Source organism: Phyllobates terribilis, unplaced genomic scaffold (genome assembly GCF_046119375.1).
Source record: "Phyllobates terribilis strain yellow unplaced genomic scaffold, ASM4611937v1 Scaffold_1__5_contigs__length_1240528914, whole genome shotgun sequence".
NCBI lineage: Eukaryota > Metazoa > Chordata > Amphibia > Anura > Dendrobatidae > Phyllobates > Phyllobates terribilis.
The window spans coordinates 249,321,030-249,335,955 of NW_027362761.1; the positions used below are offsets into that span (position 1 = coordinate 249,321,030).

Consider the following 14,926-nt stretch of genomic DNA (forward strand, 5'->3'; position numbering starts at 1 on the left):
ACAACAAATTACATGGTTTATTTTCTCCTTTTTTCCTTGTGAAAATAAAAACTTTGGGGCAAAAGCAACAGTTTTGCTAGAAAAATTTATTTTTTCACTTTCATGGCTCAATGTTATAAAATTCTATGAAGTACCTGTGTGTTCAAAATGCTCACCACACTTCTAGATAAAGTTCTTGAGGCATGTAGTTTCCTAAGATGGGTCACTTGTGGCGGGTTTCCACTATATAGGCACATCAGGGGCTATGCAAACGCTACATTGGCATTCACTTTCTCTTCCAGACAATTTTGTGTTCCAAAAGACAAATGGTACGCCTTCCCTTCTGAGCCCTGCCGTCCGCCCAAACTGTAGTTTCCCCACTCATATGGGGTATTGGCATATTCAGGAGAAATTGCACAACAAATTGTACAGTCCATTTTCTACTGTTACCCTTGTTAAAATGAAAAAATTGGTTCTAAAGCAACATTTTTTTGGTAAAAATTAAAATTTTCATTTTTTTCCTTCCACTGTGGTAAGACGCCAACTTCTGGAAGTAGATTCAGGAACCATATTTTCTCTGCAGTCTTTATTATGTGGCATAATGCCCTGCAGCTCCAGCAAGAATAAACACAGCCTTACTGGCAAAACAGCAAAATAAAAGATAAACGATAGCACAGTCCATAGCAGTGTGGGGTTCACCCACAAAGGTTGTAGTCCCAGCTTTTAGCTCCTCTCTGAGCTGTGACCTTCCAGTCTGGAGCCCTTGCCTCTCCAAACTTAACAACAGAAAAAAAAATAGTGACTGAGCATTTAAACCTTGCTCAGCCACACCCTGAGGAGAGGTAGTGTGAATGGCTTCCCACCCTCTTTGCCATTTACATAAAACGACACACCCTTTAATGAGTTAACCCCCAGCATATAACATGCTGGCCGAAATTTTGCAGGTTTCAGTTCACACATGCTAGCAACCTGAGTGACACATATATCTCCTCGTATATCACACCAGTGACTCTGTCAAATCACATTGCTTTAATTCTTGTGAACACTTAAAGGGTTAATAGACTTTTGGAATGTGGTTTTGAGGACTGAGGGGTGCAGTTTTTAGAATGGTGTCACTTTTTAGGTATTTTCTGTCATATAGGCCCCCCAAAGTCACTTAAAATGTGATGTGATCCCTAATAAAAAATTGGTTTTGTAAATTTTGTTGGAAAAATGAAAAACTGCTGATAAACTTTTAACCCTTCTAACTTCCTAAAAAAAAATATCAAAATTATATTTAAAAATGATGCTGACATAAAGTAGACACGTGGTAAATGTTATTTATTAACCATTGTATAATGTAAATATATGGTTTAACAGCATAAAAATTAAAAGTTTGACAAATTGAACAATTTCAATTTTTTTGTCAAATTTTTGATATTTTCATAAATAAATGCAAATCTTATCGAGCAAAATTTACAACTAACATGTAGTACAATATGTCACAAAAAAACCTGTCTCAAAATCACTGGGATATTTAGAAGCGTTCCAGAGTTATTACCACATAAAATGACACTGGTTAGAATTGTAAAATTTGACCTGGTCAGGAAGGGAAGGTGGGAACAGGCTTCAGGGTGTAAGGGTTAAAAAAATAGCAGCCCCAAACTGGTGATAGGTAGTGATGGGCGAGCACTAAAATGCTCGGGTGCTCGATGCAGCAAAATGGAATACTCGGGTGCTCGCCCCGAGCAATGAGTCCGATGTAAATCTATGGGAAACTCAAGCATTTTTCAGGCGGCTCCCCTCGGCGGTCTGCAGAGGACCTAAAAATTGCCCATATCGATGGGAATAATGCTCAAATGACATGGGAACAGCATGGGGAAGACCCCTGGATGCATTTCTGACTCCCAGGTCACTGCTGTCAACAACGTTGTCAGAGTATTACGTCACTTTTACGGACTCACAATAAAACATACAAAAACGATTTTCCTTGGAGTATGTTAAGGAACATTCTTTCCAGGGTAATAACTTGTATATAAGGCAAAATATATAACCAAAACCAAACATACTCCTCCACACCTTGGGCTATGTTCACACGTAGCGTTTTTGATGCGTTTTTGCACTTTTGTATTGCTTTGAACCAAGACAAATGGATTCACTGGGAAATGTAATTTTAATGTTTTACAACCTTATGTGGCCATGTGGTGTGTGACACATCATCAGACACATGCATACAGTACTGAAAAGACATGGGAACAGCATGGGGAAGACCTCTGGAAGCATCTCTGACTCCCAGGTCACTGCCTAAAAGTGTACCCATCATAAGTGATCCTTGGCGCATGCGAAGATGCCTCCTGCCATGCACCTGTTGTTGCAGACTTGCAAAAATCACCCTCCATGTCCTTGTCCCAGTGCAGTGTTCAGTTGTCCCTACCCCATTCCTTGGAATGCAAGCTCAAGTATGCAGCCAAACAGGCTGCAATACTATACTGCCTGATTTTTGACAGCTGCTTTCACTTGAAATGTGGTCTTTTAGGCTCGTGGAGGTGGAAGCTTTTCACAATCTCATACCCGCGGTGGCCGGGTATGCATACTCCGTCCCCAGCTGCCACTATTTCTCCCGGTATCGTCTCCACCTTCCACAAGCACGGGTCCCACAACCCGTGCTCTACCCAGTGCACTTACTGGGAAGGACCTCATAACCACAAATATGAGGTCAAGTGAATGTGGCCAGGGACAGTACAGAGCCAGTTCACAGCTGTTTTTGCTGAGTTGTATTTCACCACAGCCATATTCTTTAGCTTGATGAAAGGACTTGGGAAACCATATCTACTCCATCTGTCATTTCTCCCAGGAAGTCCTCTAAAGCTGCTTTCACTTGAAATGTGGCCTTTTAGGCTCGTGGAGGCGGAAGCTTTTCACAACTTCATGCCTCATGCCTCGTGTCCATACTCGGTACACTGCCGTCATTATTTCTCCCGGTATTGTCTCCGCCTTCTACAAGTGTGGGTCCCTGAACATTACTGCTGGTACTTTTCTGTGGGAATTTGCTTGCCTCCTACCAGCCTGGAATATTTCCAGTAAACTATGGTAAGACGCCATGGTATTAGCACTGCCCAAAGTACCAGTAGCGAAGCCATCCCCAATTTCTCTCTCAAGAATTTTATTTGGTAGATTGAGTGGCTGCCCAAATACATTAGTTTCTCACAAAGGAGCTGAAGATAGAGTGGCAGAAGGTGCAATTGTCTTCAGCCTGTTAGATATTAGAGAGTGAACGGCAGCACATTGGATCAGTGGTTAGCACTGAAGCCTTGCAGAGCTGGGATGCTGGGTTCAAATCCCAGCAAGGACAACATCTGCAATGATTTTGTATGTTCTCCCTGTGTTTGCGTGGGTTTCCACCTCAGTAAAAAAGCAGCCACAGAGTGTCCGGAAACCTTCCCACACACTTTTCTTAGCCAGGACTGCTTCTCGGCAGGGTTGTATGGTCCCACCAGAGAATCCTCTGGTGTGCCCTTGCTTCTACATCAGGAGAGTTCATGATAATGCTACCTTTGGAGCTGCTATGGGGCCCTTGAGCGGGGGAGAAAGGTGAGCCCTCAGAATCAAATCCTCTGGTGGGCACAATGTTTTTCAATCCGAACAGCTTCTCACTGGGAGTTGTATTTCACCACAGCCATATTCTTTAGCTCGGAGAAAGGACCGGCATAGAGGGAAACCGTATCTACTCCGGCTGTCATTTCTCCATCACCAGGTTCCGCCCATTGTCACACACGACCATGCCTGGCTGTATGTTCAGCAGTGAGAGCCACAGATTAGGCTGTGTTACAGCTTTCAACAACTCTGCAGCGTTGGGCGGTTTTTCACCTAAGCATTAAGCATGTTATCTTCAGCACAGCCTGTTGCCGCTTGGCCAAGGCAGTGCTGTCAGCTTGTGACTGATTTTCCGTCCCAAGGTCCGACTGGGTCCCCGGCTTTGACTATGTTAACCCAGTTTGCCGTCATCAAGATGTACCATCCCTGCCCACAAGCACTTGTCCATGTGTCCGTGGTTAGGTGGACTTTCCCGGTAACTGCGCTGTTGAGGGCATGGCTAATGTTTTGGGACACGTGCTTGTGTAATGTGGGGACGGCACACCAGGAGAAATAGTGGCGGCTGGGGACCGAGTACCAAGGAACGTCTGCCACCATCAGGTTGCGGAATGCTTCCGTCTCCATGAGCCTAAAAGGCAACATTTCTAGCGCAAGCAGTCACGAAATGTGGGAATTTAGTAGTGTGGCCTGTGGGGCGTTGGCTGCGTATTTGCGCTTGCATACTAAGGACAGGGGTATGGACAAATGAACGCTGTGCTGGGACAAGGACGTGGACATGCTTCCTGATGCTGCTACTTTAGAGTGCGCAACGACAGGTGCAGGGCAGGAGGAATCTTCACATGCACCATGGACAGGGGATTGGCTTGCATGCACAACAGCTGAAGAAGCAGTGGTGCCACCCGCAGACACTGTTCCTGGACCCTGGGGTTCGGCCCACAAAGTCGGGTGCTTTGCTGCCATGTGCCTGATCATGCTGGTGATGGTCAGGCTGGTCGTTTTGCCACCCTTGCTGATGCTTGCCTGGCAGGTGGTGCAAATGGCCTTTTTGGAGCTATCGGCAGAATCTTTAAAAATCAACCAGACTCGGGAAGACCTAACAGTTGTACTGGCAACTTCCGTTGTGCTGATATTACGGGGAATGGTCGCCTGCCTTCTTTCTGCAGCCACCACACTGCTTCTTCCTGCCTGTTGGGGTGCTTTGCCTCCCTCCCCCTGTGTGCTGCTATCTTCGCTCTGCATGTCCTCCTGCCAGGTTGGGTCAGTTACTATATCATCCACCACCTCGTCTTCCACTTCCGCACTCTGGTCCTCCTCCTGACTTTCTGGCAATTGTGTCTCATCATCGTCCACCTCTTGTGACACTTTCCCACTGTCGCCTTCGTGTGACCGTGGCTGCTGAAATATTTGGGCATCGCTGCATGTAATCTCCTCTTGCCCCGCTTCAACTGGACCGGGCAAGAGGCCCGAATCTATAAATGGAAAAGTGACCAGGATTGTCCAAGTGTGGGATCAATTGTCTCTGGGCACTCGGCATGGTGGGAGGAACGAGGTTCAGGGTGAGGAATATGCAGTCCAGACTTCCAGCTACTGAGACTTGACCATGTGGAAGACAAGGTGGTGGTGGTGGTGGCGGTGGCTAAGTGACTAGAAGCATTATGTGCTATCCAACCAATAACATTTTGACACTGCTCTGTGTTCAATAGTGGTGTTCTGCGGTCCCCTATTAATTGGGACAGGAAGGTCGAGCGAGAAGATGTGGGTGTTTGTTGTGGCACAATTTCAGCTTGCCCACGGCTTCGGCCTCTGCATGCACCACCATCACCATCATGTCCAGTTCCCGTCCCTTGCCACATGCCTTGCCCATTTGAAATGGAGGACAATATCTTCCACTCTCACTACAAATGACTGAATTTGGAGCGAACTTATACATGATCCGTGTGACGGACAAACCACAGTTTTAACACTAGGACTACTGGACTCGTGACCCCGCCTAGAACTACTGAAAGGAGTCATTTTGACTCCTTGCTTGTTTTCATTTATTTTTAGAGTTTCATTTGTGGTTATTTATTAATAATTATATTTTTTGTAATGTATTATTATTGTGAGATCCAACAGTAATGCTTTTGATTGTTTTTTTTCTGCTTTTCTTATTTTTCTACAGAAAATAACAATAATTATAATAGACGTTTTTCAAACATTTTTTTTTATTCAAGTGCACACATATAAACAACAACTGAAGAACAAAAAGCAGAGAAAATGTAGGTGGAGGAGCATAAAAATGAAAATATGGCGCAGAATTCACCTTCTAAACATTTGGTGTTTCGCATTTTAGGCATTGCCTTTGATTTATGGCAGTACATTGCCCACACAAAGACTTACCACAAGTCTTACAATTTCCGACAGATCTATTTTTCTTGCACTTTTCTTTGATCTGGCAAAATTTTGTTTGAACCATCACTTCTGAGCATGTAGAAACTTGGGACGTGGAACCCTTTTCCCTATCTGTGACATAAGGACCACTCAAATCTCTCACAAGCGTTTGCAAAAATGCCTTGCGTGACATTTTTTGGTGGGTAATCTCCTTGAATATTATCCATGCATTTATACCCGCAAAGTCTAAGGCATTTTCAAATGCATGAACAGGCCATCTCCTTGTGCATGTTCGTGTGGAATATTTTCGTGCCATCTGATCCACTACATCTACTCCATATTTTGTTTCAATGTAAAACTTTACCGTTTCTGGAGTTTTTTTAGCGGAATCAGACGCAACAACAACATCTGGATGGACGGAACTCAAAATGACAACATTTTTGTTGGGCTTTCCTTGATATACTGTAAGTGTAAAATTGTCTTCATTTCTAAACACTTTAGTGTTGTACAATTCCTCTTTCATGGATTTTATTTCTTTAGGCACTTCTCGCCTTATCTTGTTCAGTGTTCTCACGATGGTTGTTCCTTTGCTTTTTAGCTGTTTAGCTAATTTTACTGAAGTAAAATAATTATCGGTTGTAACATTGCGACCTTTTTTCAAAAACGGGTCCAATAACTTCATTACCACATGGTCAGCTAAACGGTCCTCAGCACGGCGTGTGTCATCTTTGCCTAGATAAGGGAAGCCATTTGCCAGATATTTGCTCCTCTTATCAACAGCTAGCCAATATTTGTGGCCATATTTATCTGGTTTGGAAGGCATGTACTGCGTGAATGGACACCTAGTTTTGCTTGGGAAAAGTTGCTCATCCACCGTTATGTATGGGCCAGGTTTGTAACACGCAATACAATTTTCAATAAACCTGTCCCACACAGTAGAAAATAGAGCAAACTTGTCCGTTTGCAGTCTCTCCGATTGAGTAGATTTCTCATCAAATCTGAGAAACCTCATAATTTCAACAAAGCGGTCCCTAGACATTGTCGCTTTGCAAAACGGTATTCCCCAGTCATTACACCAAATACTGCTAATCGAGTGACGGTTCGTGCCAGATATTCCACGAGCATAGAATATCGCAATGAATGCATCTAGCTCCTCATCAGATTGAGTAAACTGTAAATTATTGTTCCTGCATGCTTCTGCAAGCGTACAGTTCTTTATATGTGTCAATATATATGAATCAAAAAATAAACGCCATGCGCTCAAAGGACTATCGATAATGATATTTCTTCTGGCGTATCCTGTAGGGCCAGGTGCTTCTCGAAGAATATTTTGGCTGTCACGCCTACCAGGCAAGTGTTCTCCAATTTCAACAGGTTTCCATTGAATACCATCCGCTGAAACTAGTATTCCTTCAGATTCGCCTTCTCTGGTGTTTGTTGTTGCATTACCTTCGCCGCCATCGTTATCTGTTGTTCTTTCATTTCTGGGACGTTTTGCTGATTTTTTTCTGTCCACGACCAGGAGGATGGTCACGAGGCAACATAACTGCATGAGCCCGATCCCCAGTTGATGTGCTTGGAATATCTGTAAAAAAGTTGATGAATATTTAGAATTTTTGTTTTGTAAGGGTCCGTGCACACTGGCTGGATTAGCGGCGGAATATCCGACCGGATATTCTCACCACAATCCGGCCCATACCTGCCCGCTCAGGTACAGAGCGGAGTTTCATACCTGAAGCTCCGCTCCGAACCCCGGGCTGGAGCCGCTGTCTGGGACGGAGCCGTGCTCGCGCGTAAGCAAGCGCTGCTCTGTCCCTGACAGCGGCTCCAGCCCGGGGTTCGGAGCGGAGCTTCAGGCATGAGCGGGCAGGTACGGCCTGTATTGCGGCAAGAATATCCAGATGGCTATTCAGCCAGAATTCTGCTAGTGTGCACAGGCCCTAACTCAGTGTGTGGAAGAACAAATAAATACACATAACTACTTACCTTCTGGATTTGTTCCTTCTGAGTCTTCAGATTCACTTGATATGTTCTGAGGAATGAAATCTTCATCACTGTCAGAATCAAATACATGTTCCTGCAATTCGGATTCCGATTCATCCTCCGGTATGGATTGCAAAGTAGCCAGAATATCCTGAGGCTTTATCAAACGTCTTCTCTCCATATTCCTCACAAATTCCATAATTCTATATAGTTCCCTGCTGAAAAATAGAAATGAAATGAAAACTAAAAGAAATAATAACTGTTCTGCCACCTTCAAAAGTAGGTGGGCTGAATCAGTTGACAGACAGCTAAACTATTTCATAACAATTCATACCTGTGTGAGTCTTCAGAGCTCGTATGTCTGCGTCTGTTCTCTTTGTCTCTTCAGCTGAACTGAAAGTAAAGTTACTATCCAGAATACTGTCTCCTGCTAGGACCTTAGAAAAACACCACCCTTCATTAGCATAAGATAAGAGCCTAGAGTAAACAAGCTATTTTGTTCAGCATTACACAGTAATACAAGCAGGTAAAACACAAGGAAAATGTGAAAAGTTGACATGTAAATTGAACTACATCTATATGAACATCAGGGTAAATAAGACAGAGTGAAAAAATTATGCACAAAACTTTATAGCAACATTTAGTGACAAAAGGACCTCAAAATATAGTAGGGAGTCAAAATGACTCCCTTCAGTAGTTCTTGGTAAATTTTGAAAAAAACGCGCAAATTTTTCACCAAAATTATTTATTCTCACAAAATCTTTTTTCACATCATATTTGAGGAAAAGTCACCGAGTTTCAAGCCGGAATTCTGAAAAATATAGTCACAGAAGAGAAATAAAAAACGAAAGGAGTCAAAATGACTCCATCAGTAGTTCTAGTGTTAAATACCTGGCCTGTAGGTAACTATTTTGAACAGCAAACTGGTGTCAATTGCTTCACTGACACACTGAAACAAATTTTTAATGGAGGTCAGAAATGGCAGTATTTTCTGAAAATGTATATGTGATCCGTGTGATGGAGAAAACAGAATTTTAAATACCTGGCCTGTAATGAACTATTTTTAACAGCAAAGTGATGTCAATTGCTTCACTGACACACTGAAACAAATTTTTAATGGAGGCCAGAAATGGCAGTATTTTCAGCGCAATTATATGTGATCCGTGTGACGGACAAACCACAGTTTTAAATAGCCGGATTTTAACGCTGTAATATGGAAAGGACATGGCTGTATTCTGCAGTGCCAACAAGCAAATGGCACAGAAAAACTGTGTTCTCTTGATTGCTTTTTAAGTAAATAATCAGGATTAAGATCCAAAAAAACTATTCCTGGCCCCTGAGATCTGGGCCTATTTCTAGAAATATCTAACATCAGCAGCAGACAGAACTGGAATGGAGTCTCTTGTGCTATATGCACTGCAGTCTGCTATATACACCGCCTGCCTATACACCCTGCCTGCCTGATATCTCTGCAGATGGATTAGTCCTCAGAAGGACTGTTTGTTGAGTTTGATATCTGTCTCTAATATAGTTTGGTATACCTACACTAACTAGAATCAAGCAAATCTCTCCCTAGCTCAGCCGCACCTCTCCCTACACTGTCTGATTCCAGAGTGACTGTGACGAGCATGGCGGCGCCAGGTCTGATATAGACCTGATGATGCTGTGCGGCTAGCCAATCACTGTAATGCCACAGCCAACATGGCTACGTCATTACAGTGAGTGGCAGGCAATCCCTGCATGTTCATTGACACTCTAAAGAGCGCCAAACATGCAGGGAGGAGACCCGAGCTCCCGCCGGGCAACCCCGGAAATACTCGGCGAGTGCCGAGCATCTCGAGCTGTGAGATGCTCGGGCGAGCACTGAGCTGTAGCGAGTATGCTCGCTCATCACTAGTGATAGGTACTTTTCAAATATCAAAGTATATGTTCAGCTTTAAGAGTATACTGTGAATGTATCTTTCCTGACCATGCATTTCTACTGCATACTATTAAAATATATAAAAACGATAAAGATAATTACTGAAGAGAAGAATGACATCTCCTCACTCATATATGATATGTGGTAGCATGTTAGATAAAGGATTAAGTGAATTGGCAATCATCTCAATTCTCAACAGTCAATGCAATGGTGTATTTATAATATTTGGATACCTTTCTCATTTCATCAATAAAAAATAGGTTGGGTAACAATGACATTGTTTAAAATGAAAATAGATTTTGCCACACAGCAAAGAGTGTTAAATGGATAGTGAGAAACATGCTTTTATTTTCAAAACAGGCTTCCAAAACTTTCTGCCATCATACACATATGGCATCATGTACCAATATATTATACCAAAATATACTAATATACCATGCACATATGGCATCATATACTAATTTGTATAGGAGTCACCAGTCCGCCTCACCAGGCAGGATGGAGTAGAGACACTGAAAATAGATGAGAAATTTTAAAGCTGAGACCTGCATCTATCAGACATCTATGGTATTATGCCATAACAGTTTATGATATAAATACCTCTTAAAAACCTAAAACTGTAAAGTTCACACAAAACAACTTAAATGTACATCACCGAAATAGCGCGGACACATGAGTTGCACCTGCACCATCAGCAGTTAATGTCAGCTGTATGTAAAAGCAATATCTGGTGAAGTAAAACAGAGAGGGTTCTCATTATCACCCCATTGATTCCCAACAATTTATGATGATGTGCCATCAGCTTTGCAGTCTTTGTATACCTTTGAATGTTGCCCTTTAAAGTTACAATAGGCTAAAATTCAGAAGTATTGCACTATGATATATCAACTATAAGAGATCACATAGTGAAGTCCCCTGCTGGGAATAAAAAAATAAAAATGTTACATTACAGAAAGTAATAAAACATGAAACAAACACAACAAAGAATTATTTCTCTTGGCAAAATTCCTTATCTTAAAAATAAAACATTAAAAAGTACATATTGTCATGTCCCTATCTTCTTGCGTAATAAATGCATTATTTGTTTTTATTTCACTGTTAATGCTGTAAAAAAGATAAAAAGCAACCAAAATTGCAGATTTTGATCATCTAGTAGAATAAATAGTGATCAAAATGTTATGTTTTATCAAAAATGGTTCAAATTAAAACTACAAGAAAATACTCAAGCGCTCACTTAACTCCATCTATGGAAAATAAAAAAAAAGTTATAGTTTTCAGAATATTGAAGAACAAAAGCACAGTTTTTCTAAGTGTTTTTGTTGTGCAAAACTGGTAAAACATGAAAAATACCTAACATACTATAAATTTGCTATTACCGTAATCATTTTCATCATCAATTTGCATGCAGAATAAACGTGTTCATATGTTTATTATTAAGTTTATATTAGAAATATATTATGTTTATATATTAATATGTAAATACCAAATATATCACTTGGTGAACAGCAGAAAAGGCATATGAAATCAAACGAAATGGAAACTCAACCTTATCTCAATCTCATTAAAAATCTAATATGGAAATTGAAAAAAATCACCCATGACAAGGCTCCATCCAGCAAAGCTGATCACAGCTCTTTAAAAAAGTTGCAACCATGTTGATGTAGAAAACTATTATCTTTAAAGCCTCATGGACTTCAGGTCACCAGAAAAGTGTCCTTTACTTGATCAGTAAAAAAATATGTCATTAGTTAAAATATAATAATTTCATGTCTTTGATGCATGATTCACAAAGCCAGATTGTTCAGCTAAATCACATTGATTACTGTGTATCACATTTCTGATTTGTATATTTGGCATAAATTAAAAAAAATTGATCACATTGTGCTATTTACAAATTGCTTAAATTAAAAGGTTACAGAAATGAACATCATACAATTATTTAGCTTCAATTACATAACAATATAAATCCCCTACAGATAGTTACATATTTTTGTATTAATTATAGAGATACAAATTTTACAATTAATTTTGTACTAATAAATGCTCCCATAGGAGGAATATTGAAGATGATAAAACAGCGAACCCCTCTTGATGCAAACTGTATAACTATTTGAGCTTTGTAACAGATGACATTCATATCCATGACTATAAAGCAAAATATTTCTCTTTCTTTATAATTTGAGCTTTCTATGTTCTCTTCTGTTTAACATGTTTCTATCTCATATGAGAGGCATTTGCTACAAAGTATTTCCCTGGCTGAGCTGTATAACAGTTATAAAAATGTCAGTGATGTGAACAACATGGTCTCTTATAACCTGACTCATTTTATTCTTGCTGGCTTTTCATTTAATCCTGTTCTGAAAACCTATATAATTACAGCATTAATTATAATATACAGCCTATCACTTACTGGAAACCTCTTGTCTATCCTAATTACAAGTATAAATAAGAATCTCCAAACACCGATGTACTTCTTCTTAAGAAGTATGGCGGCTCTGGACATTCTTGTTATTTCTGCTACAGTTCCCAAGCACTTGTCTATCATGATGAGTTCTGACAAAGCCATCAGCCTGCATGGCTGTCTTCTCCAGTTATACGTCTATGTTTCAGCAGGCGGCACGGTGTTTTATACTTTGGGTCTACTATCCACTGACAGGTATTTAGCAATCTGCCATCCTTTACGGTATAACACAATTATGACCAGCCAGGTCTGCTGGAGAACAGTTTCTTGCATGTGGACAGTTGGGTTTTTGGAGTTTTTCCCAGCCATTCTTCTCATGTCACGCTTACATTGGTGCAATGGAGAAAATGTTATTGATCACTTCTTCTGTGATGGTTCGGCTCTTTTACACTTATCCTGCTCTGATACTCATTTGGCTGAGATATTATTTTTTTTCATTGCTTCTTTTGCTATTTTAAGTTCACTTATTCCAACAATATCTTCTTACTGTTTCATCATTTCATCTATCTTACATATCTCATCTTCTACGGGCAGGAAGAAGATGTTCTCCACTTGTTCTTCACACTTTACTGCTGTGGTAATTACATATGGAAGTTGCATTTTTATTTATGTCTTTACAGCAGGATCTACACCTTCTACAAGTGGAAAGCTGGTGGCTATCCTAAACAGCATATTAAGTCCATTTCTACATCCATTTATCTATAGCTTGAGGAATCAAGTAGTTTTGACCAGCTTAAAACGCATGATTACAGTGACAGGTTAATTTAATTTCACATTTTCTATGGCAGAATTACCATTTTTTTAATCATGGCAGACAATTGGACATAATTTATTAAAATTACAATTTTCTAATTCAGGATTTAAAAAGACATATGAATTAACAACAAGAATCCAGAACTAAATAGACAGTTTATCTTAAAAGAACTGGAAGGAACTTATCATCCCCCGTACTGCTCACATTTTTTTTGTTGGGTGGAACTTAGCGGAATGGGGCCAAACTATTTATAAACATATAAATTTACTTTAATTTATGCCAAAATGAGCATAGATTATTGTGCAAATTAATTCTGTAGATATAATTTTCTGCAGTACAAATAGCAAGAGATGTTCCTAATTTAAAAAGACGCATTCGGCTCTTAGTTATGTAGTTGCATCTTACACCAACAGGCTTTTTTTAAGACCAGTTAACATAAAGAGTTAATTCATTACATGACTTAGTTTGAATAAGCTTTAAACACGAAGAATGTAAATAGGAATTTTTTGTACATTTATTGTATTAAATAATAATATGCATCAATATATATATATAGGGGATAAAATAAAATTTTCAAAGTAAATATATTTCTAAAGGTGCTATTGAAATTAAATTCTCACCAGATGTCGGTAACAACCCATCCAATCCACACATGCAAAGGAATCAAACCAAAGTCCATAAATTAAGTTATGTGAGATAATGAGAAATGACATAGGAAAAATGCATTGAACACAGCTACTGAAATTTATTTTATACTTTGTACAAAAGCCTTTGTTGGTGATGGCAGCTTCAATACACCTCTTCTATGGAGAAACTAGTCACACGCATTGCTCAGATGTGATTTTGACCTGTTCTTCCACACAAATACTCTTCAAATCCTGAAGGTTCCATGGGCTCTTTCTATGAACTCTGAGCTTTACTTCCATTCATAAATTTTGATTGGATTCAGGTCAGGTGATTGGCTGGGCCATTCTAGCAGCTATATTTTCTTTCTTTGAAACCAATTGAGATTTTCCTTGGCTGTGTATTTGGGATCATTGTCTTGTTGAAATTTCCACCCTCGTTTCATCCTCATCATTCTGGTAGATGGCAGCATATTTTTATCAAGAATATTTCAGTACATTTGTCCATTCATCCTTCCTTCAATTATATGAAATTTTCTAGTGTCGTATGCTGAAAATCAGCCCCACACCATGATGTTCCCATCTCTAAACTTAACTGTTGGTATGTTTTTTTTGGGTGATATACAGTGCCTTTTGGTCTCCAAACACAATGTGAATTATGGCGCCCAAAGAGTTCAATTTTGTCCTCATCTAACCAGACTATTTTCTCACAGTATTTGACAGGCTTGTCTAAATGTTGTTGAGCAAACTTTAAACTTTTTGTTCAGAAATGGAATTTTGTGTGAGGAGCATGCATACAGGCCATGGGGGTTGAGTGCATTACTTACTATATAGTTTTCTTTAAAGTAATTGCACCTGCAAATTCCATTTCTTTCTGTAGCTCTCCAAAGGTGGTCCTTGGCTCTTGGATAACACTTCTGATAATTCTTTTCACTCCTCTGGAATGTCTGAAATCTTGCGCAGAGCACTCGGTAGTGGCTGGTTTAAGGTGAAATGATGTTCTTTACACTTGCCGATTCTGGCCACAACAGTGCTCACTGGAGCCTTTGTAAGTTTAGAAATTCTTCTGTAACCAATGCCATCAGCATGTTTGGCAACAATAAAGTTTCAAAGGTCTTGAGACAGCTCACTGATTTTATCCATCATGAGATGTTTCTTGTGTGGTACCTTGGTAATACCTTTTTATAGGCCATTAATTAAACCAGGTGATATTATTTATCATTAATTGGCAGTATTGCTTTCTATTTGCTGATAGATTTCAG

At 40.0% G+C, this 14,926-nt stretch overlaps 1 protein-coding gene across 1 annotated transcript; it reads left to right on the forward strand.

The window, feature by feature from the left end:
* The first annotated feature begins 12,126 nt into the window (after positions 1-12,126).
* LOC141253875 (olfactory receptor 6C1-like) lies at positions 12,127-13,050 on the forward strand. Its single transcript, XM_073670971.1, has one exon. The coding sequence runs from the start codon at positions 12,127-12,129 to the stop codon at positions 13,048-13,050; it is 924 nt and encodes a 307-aa protein (XP_073527072.1).
* Positions 13,051-14,926: the final 1,876 nt, after the last annotated feature.

Bases quoted from the DNA above. Each gene is read 5' to 3' on its own strand.
- LOC141253875 (XM_073670971.1), top strand. From the start codon at position 12,127: ATGGTCTCTTATAACCTGACTCATTTTATTCTTGCTGGCTTTTCATTT.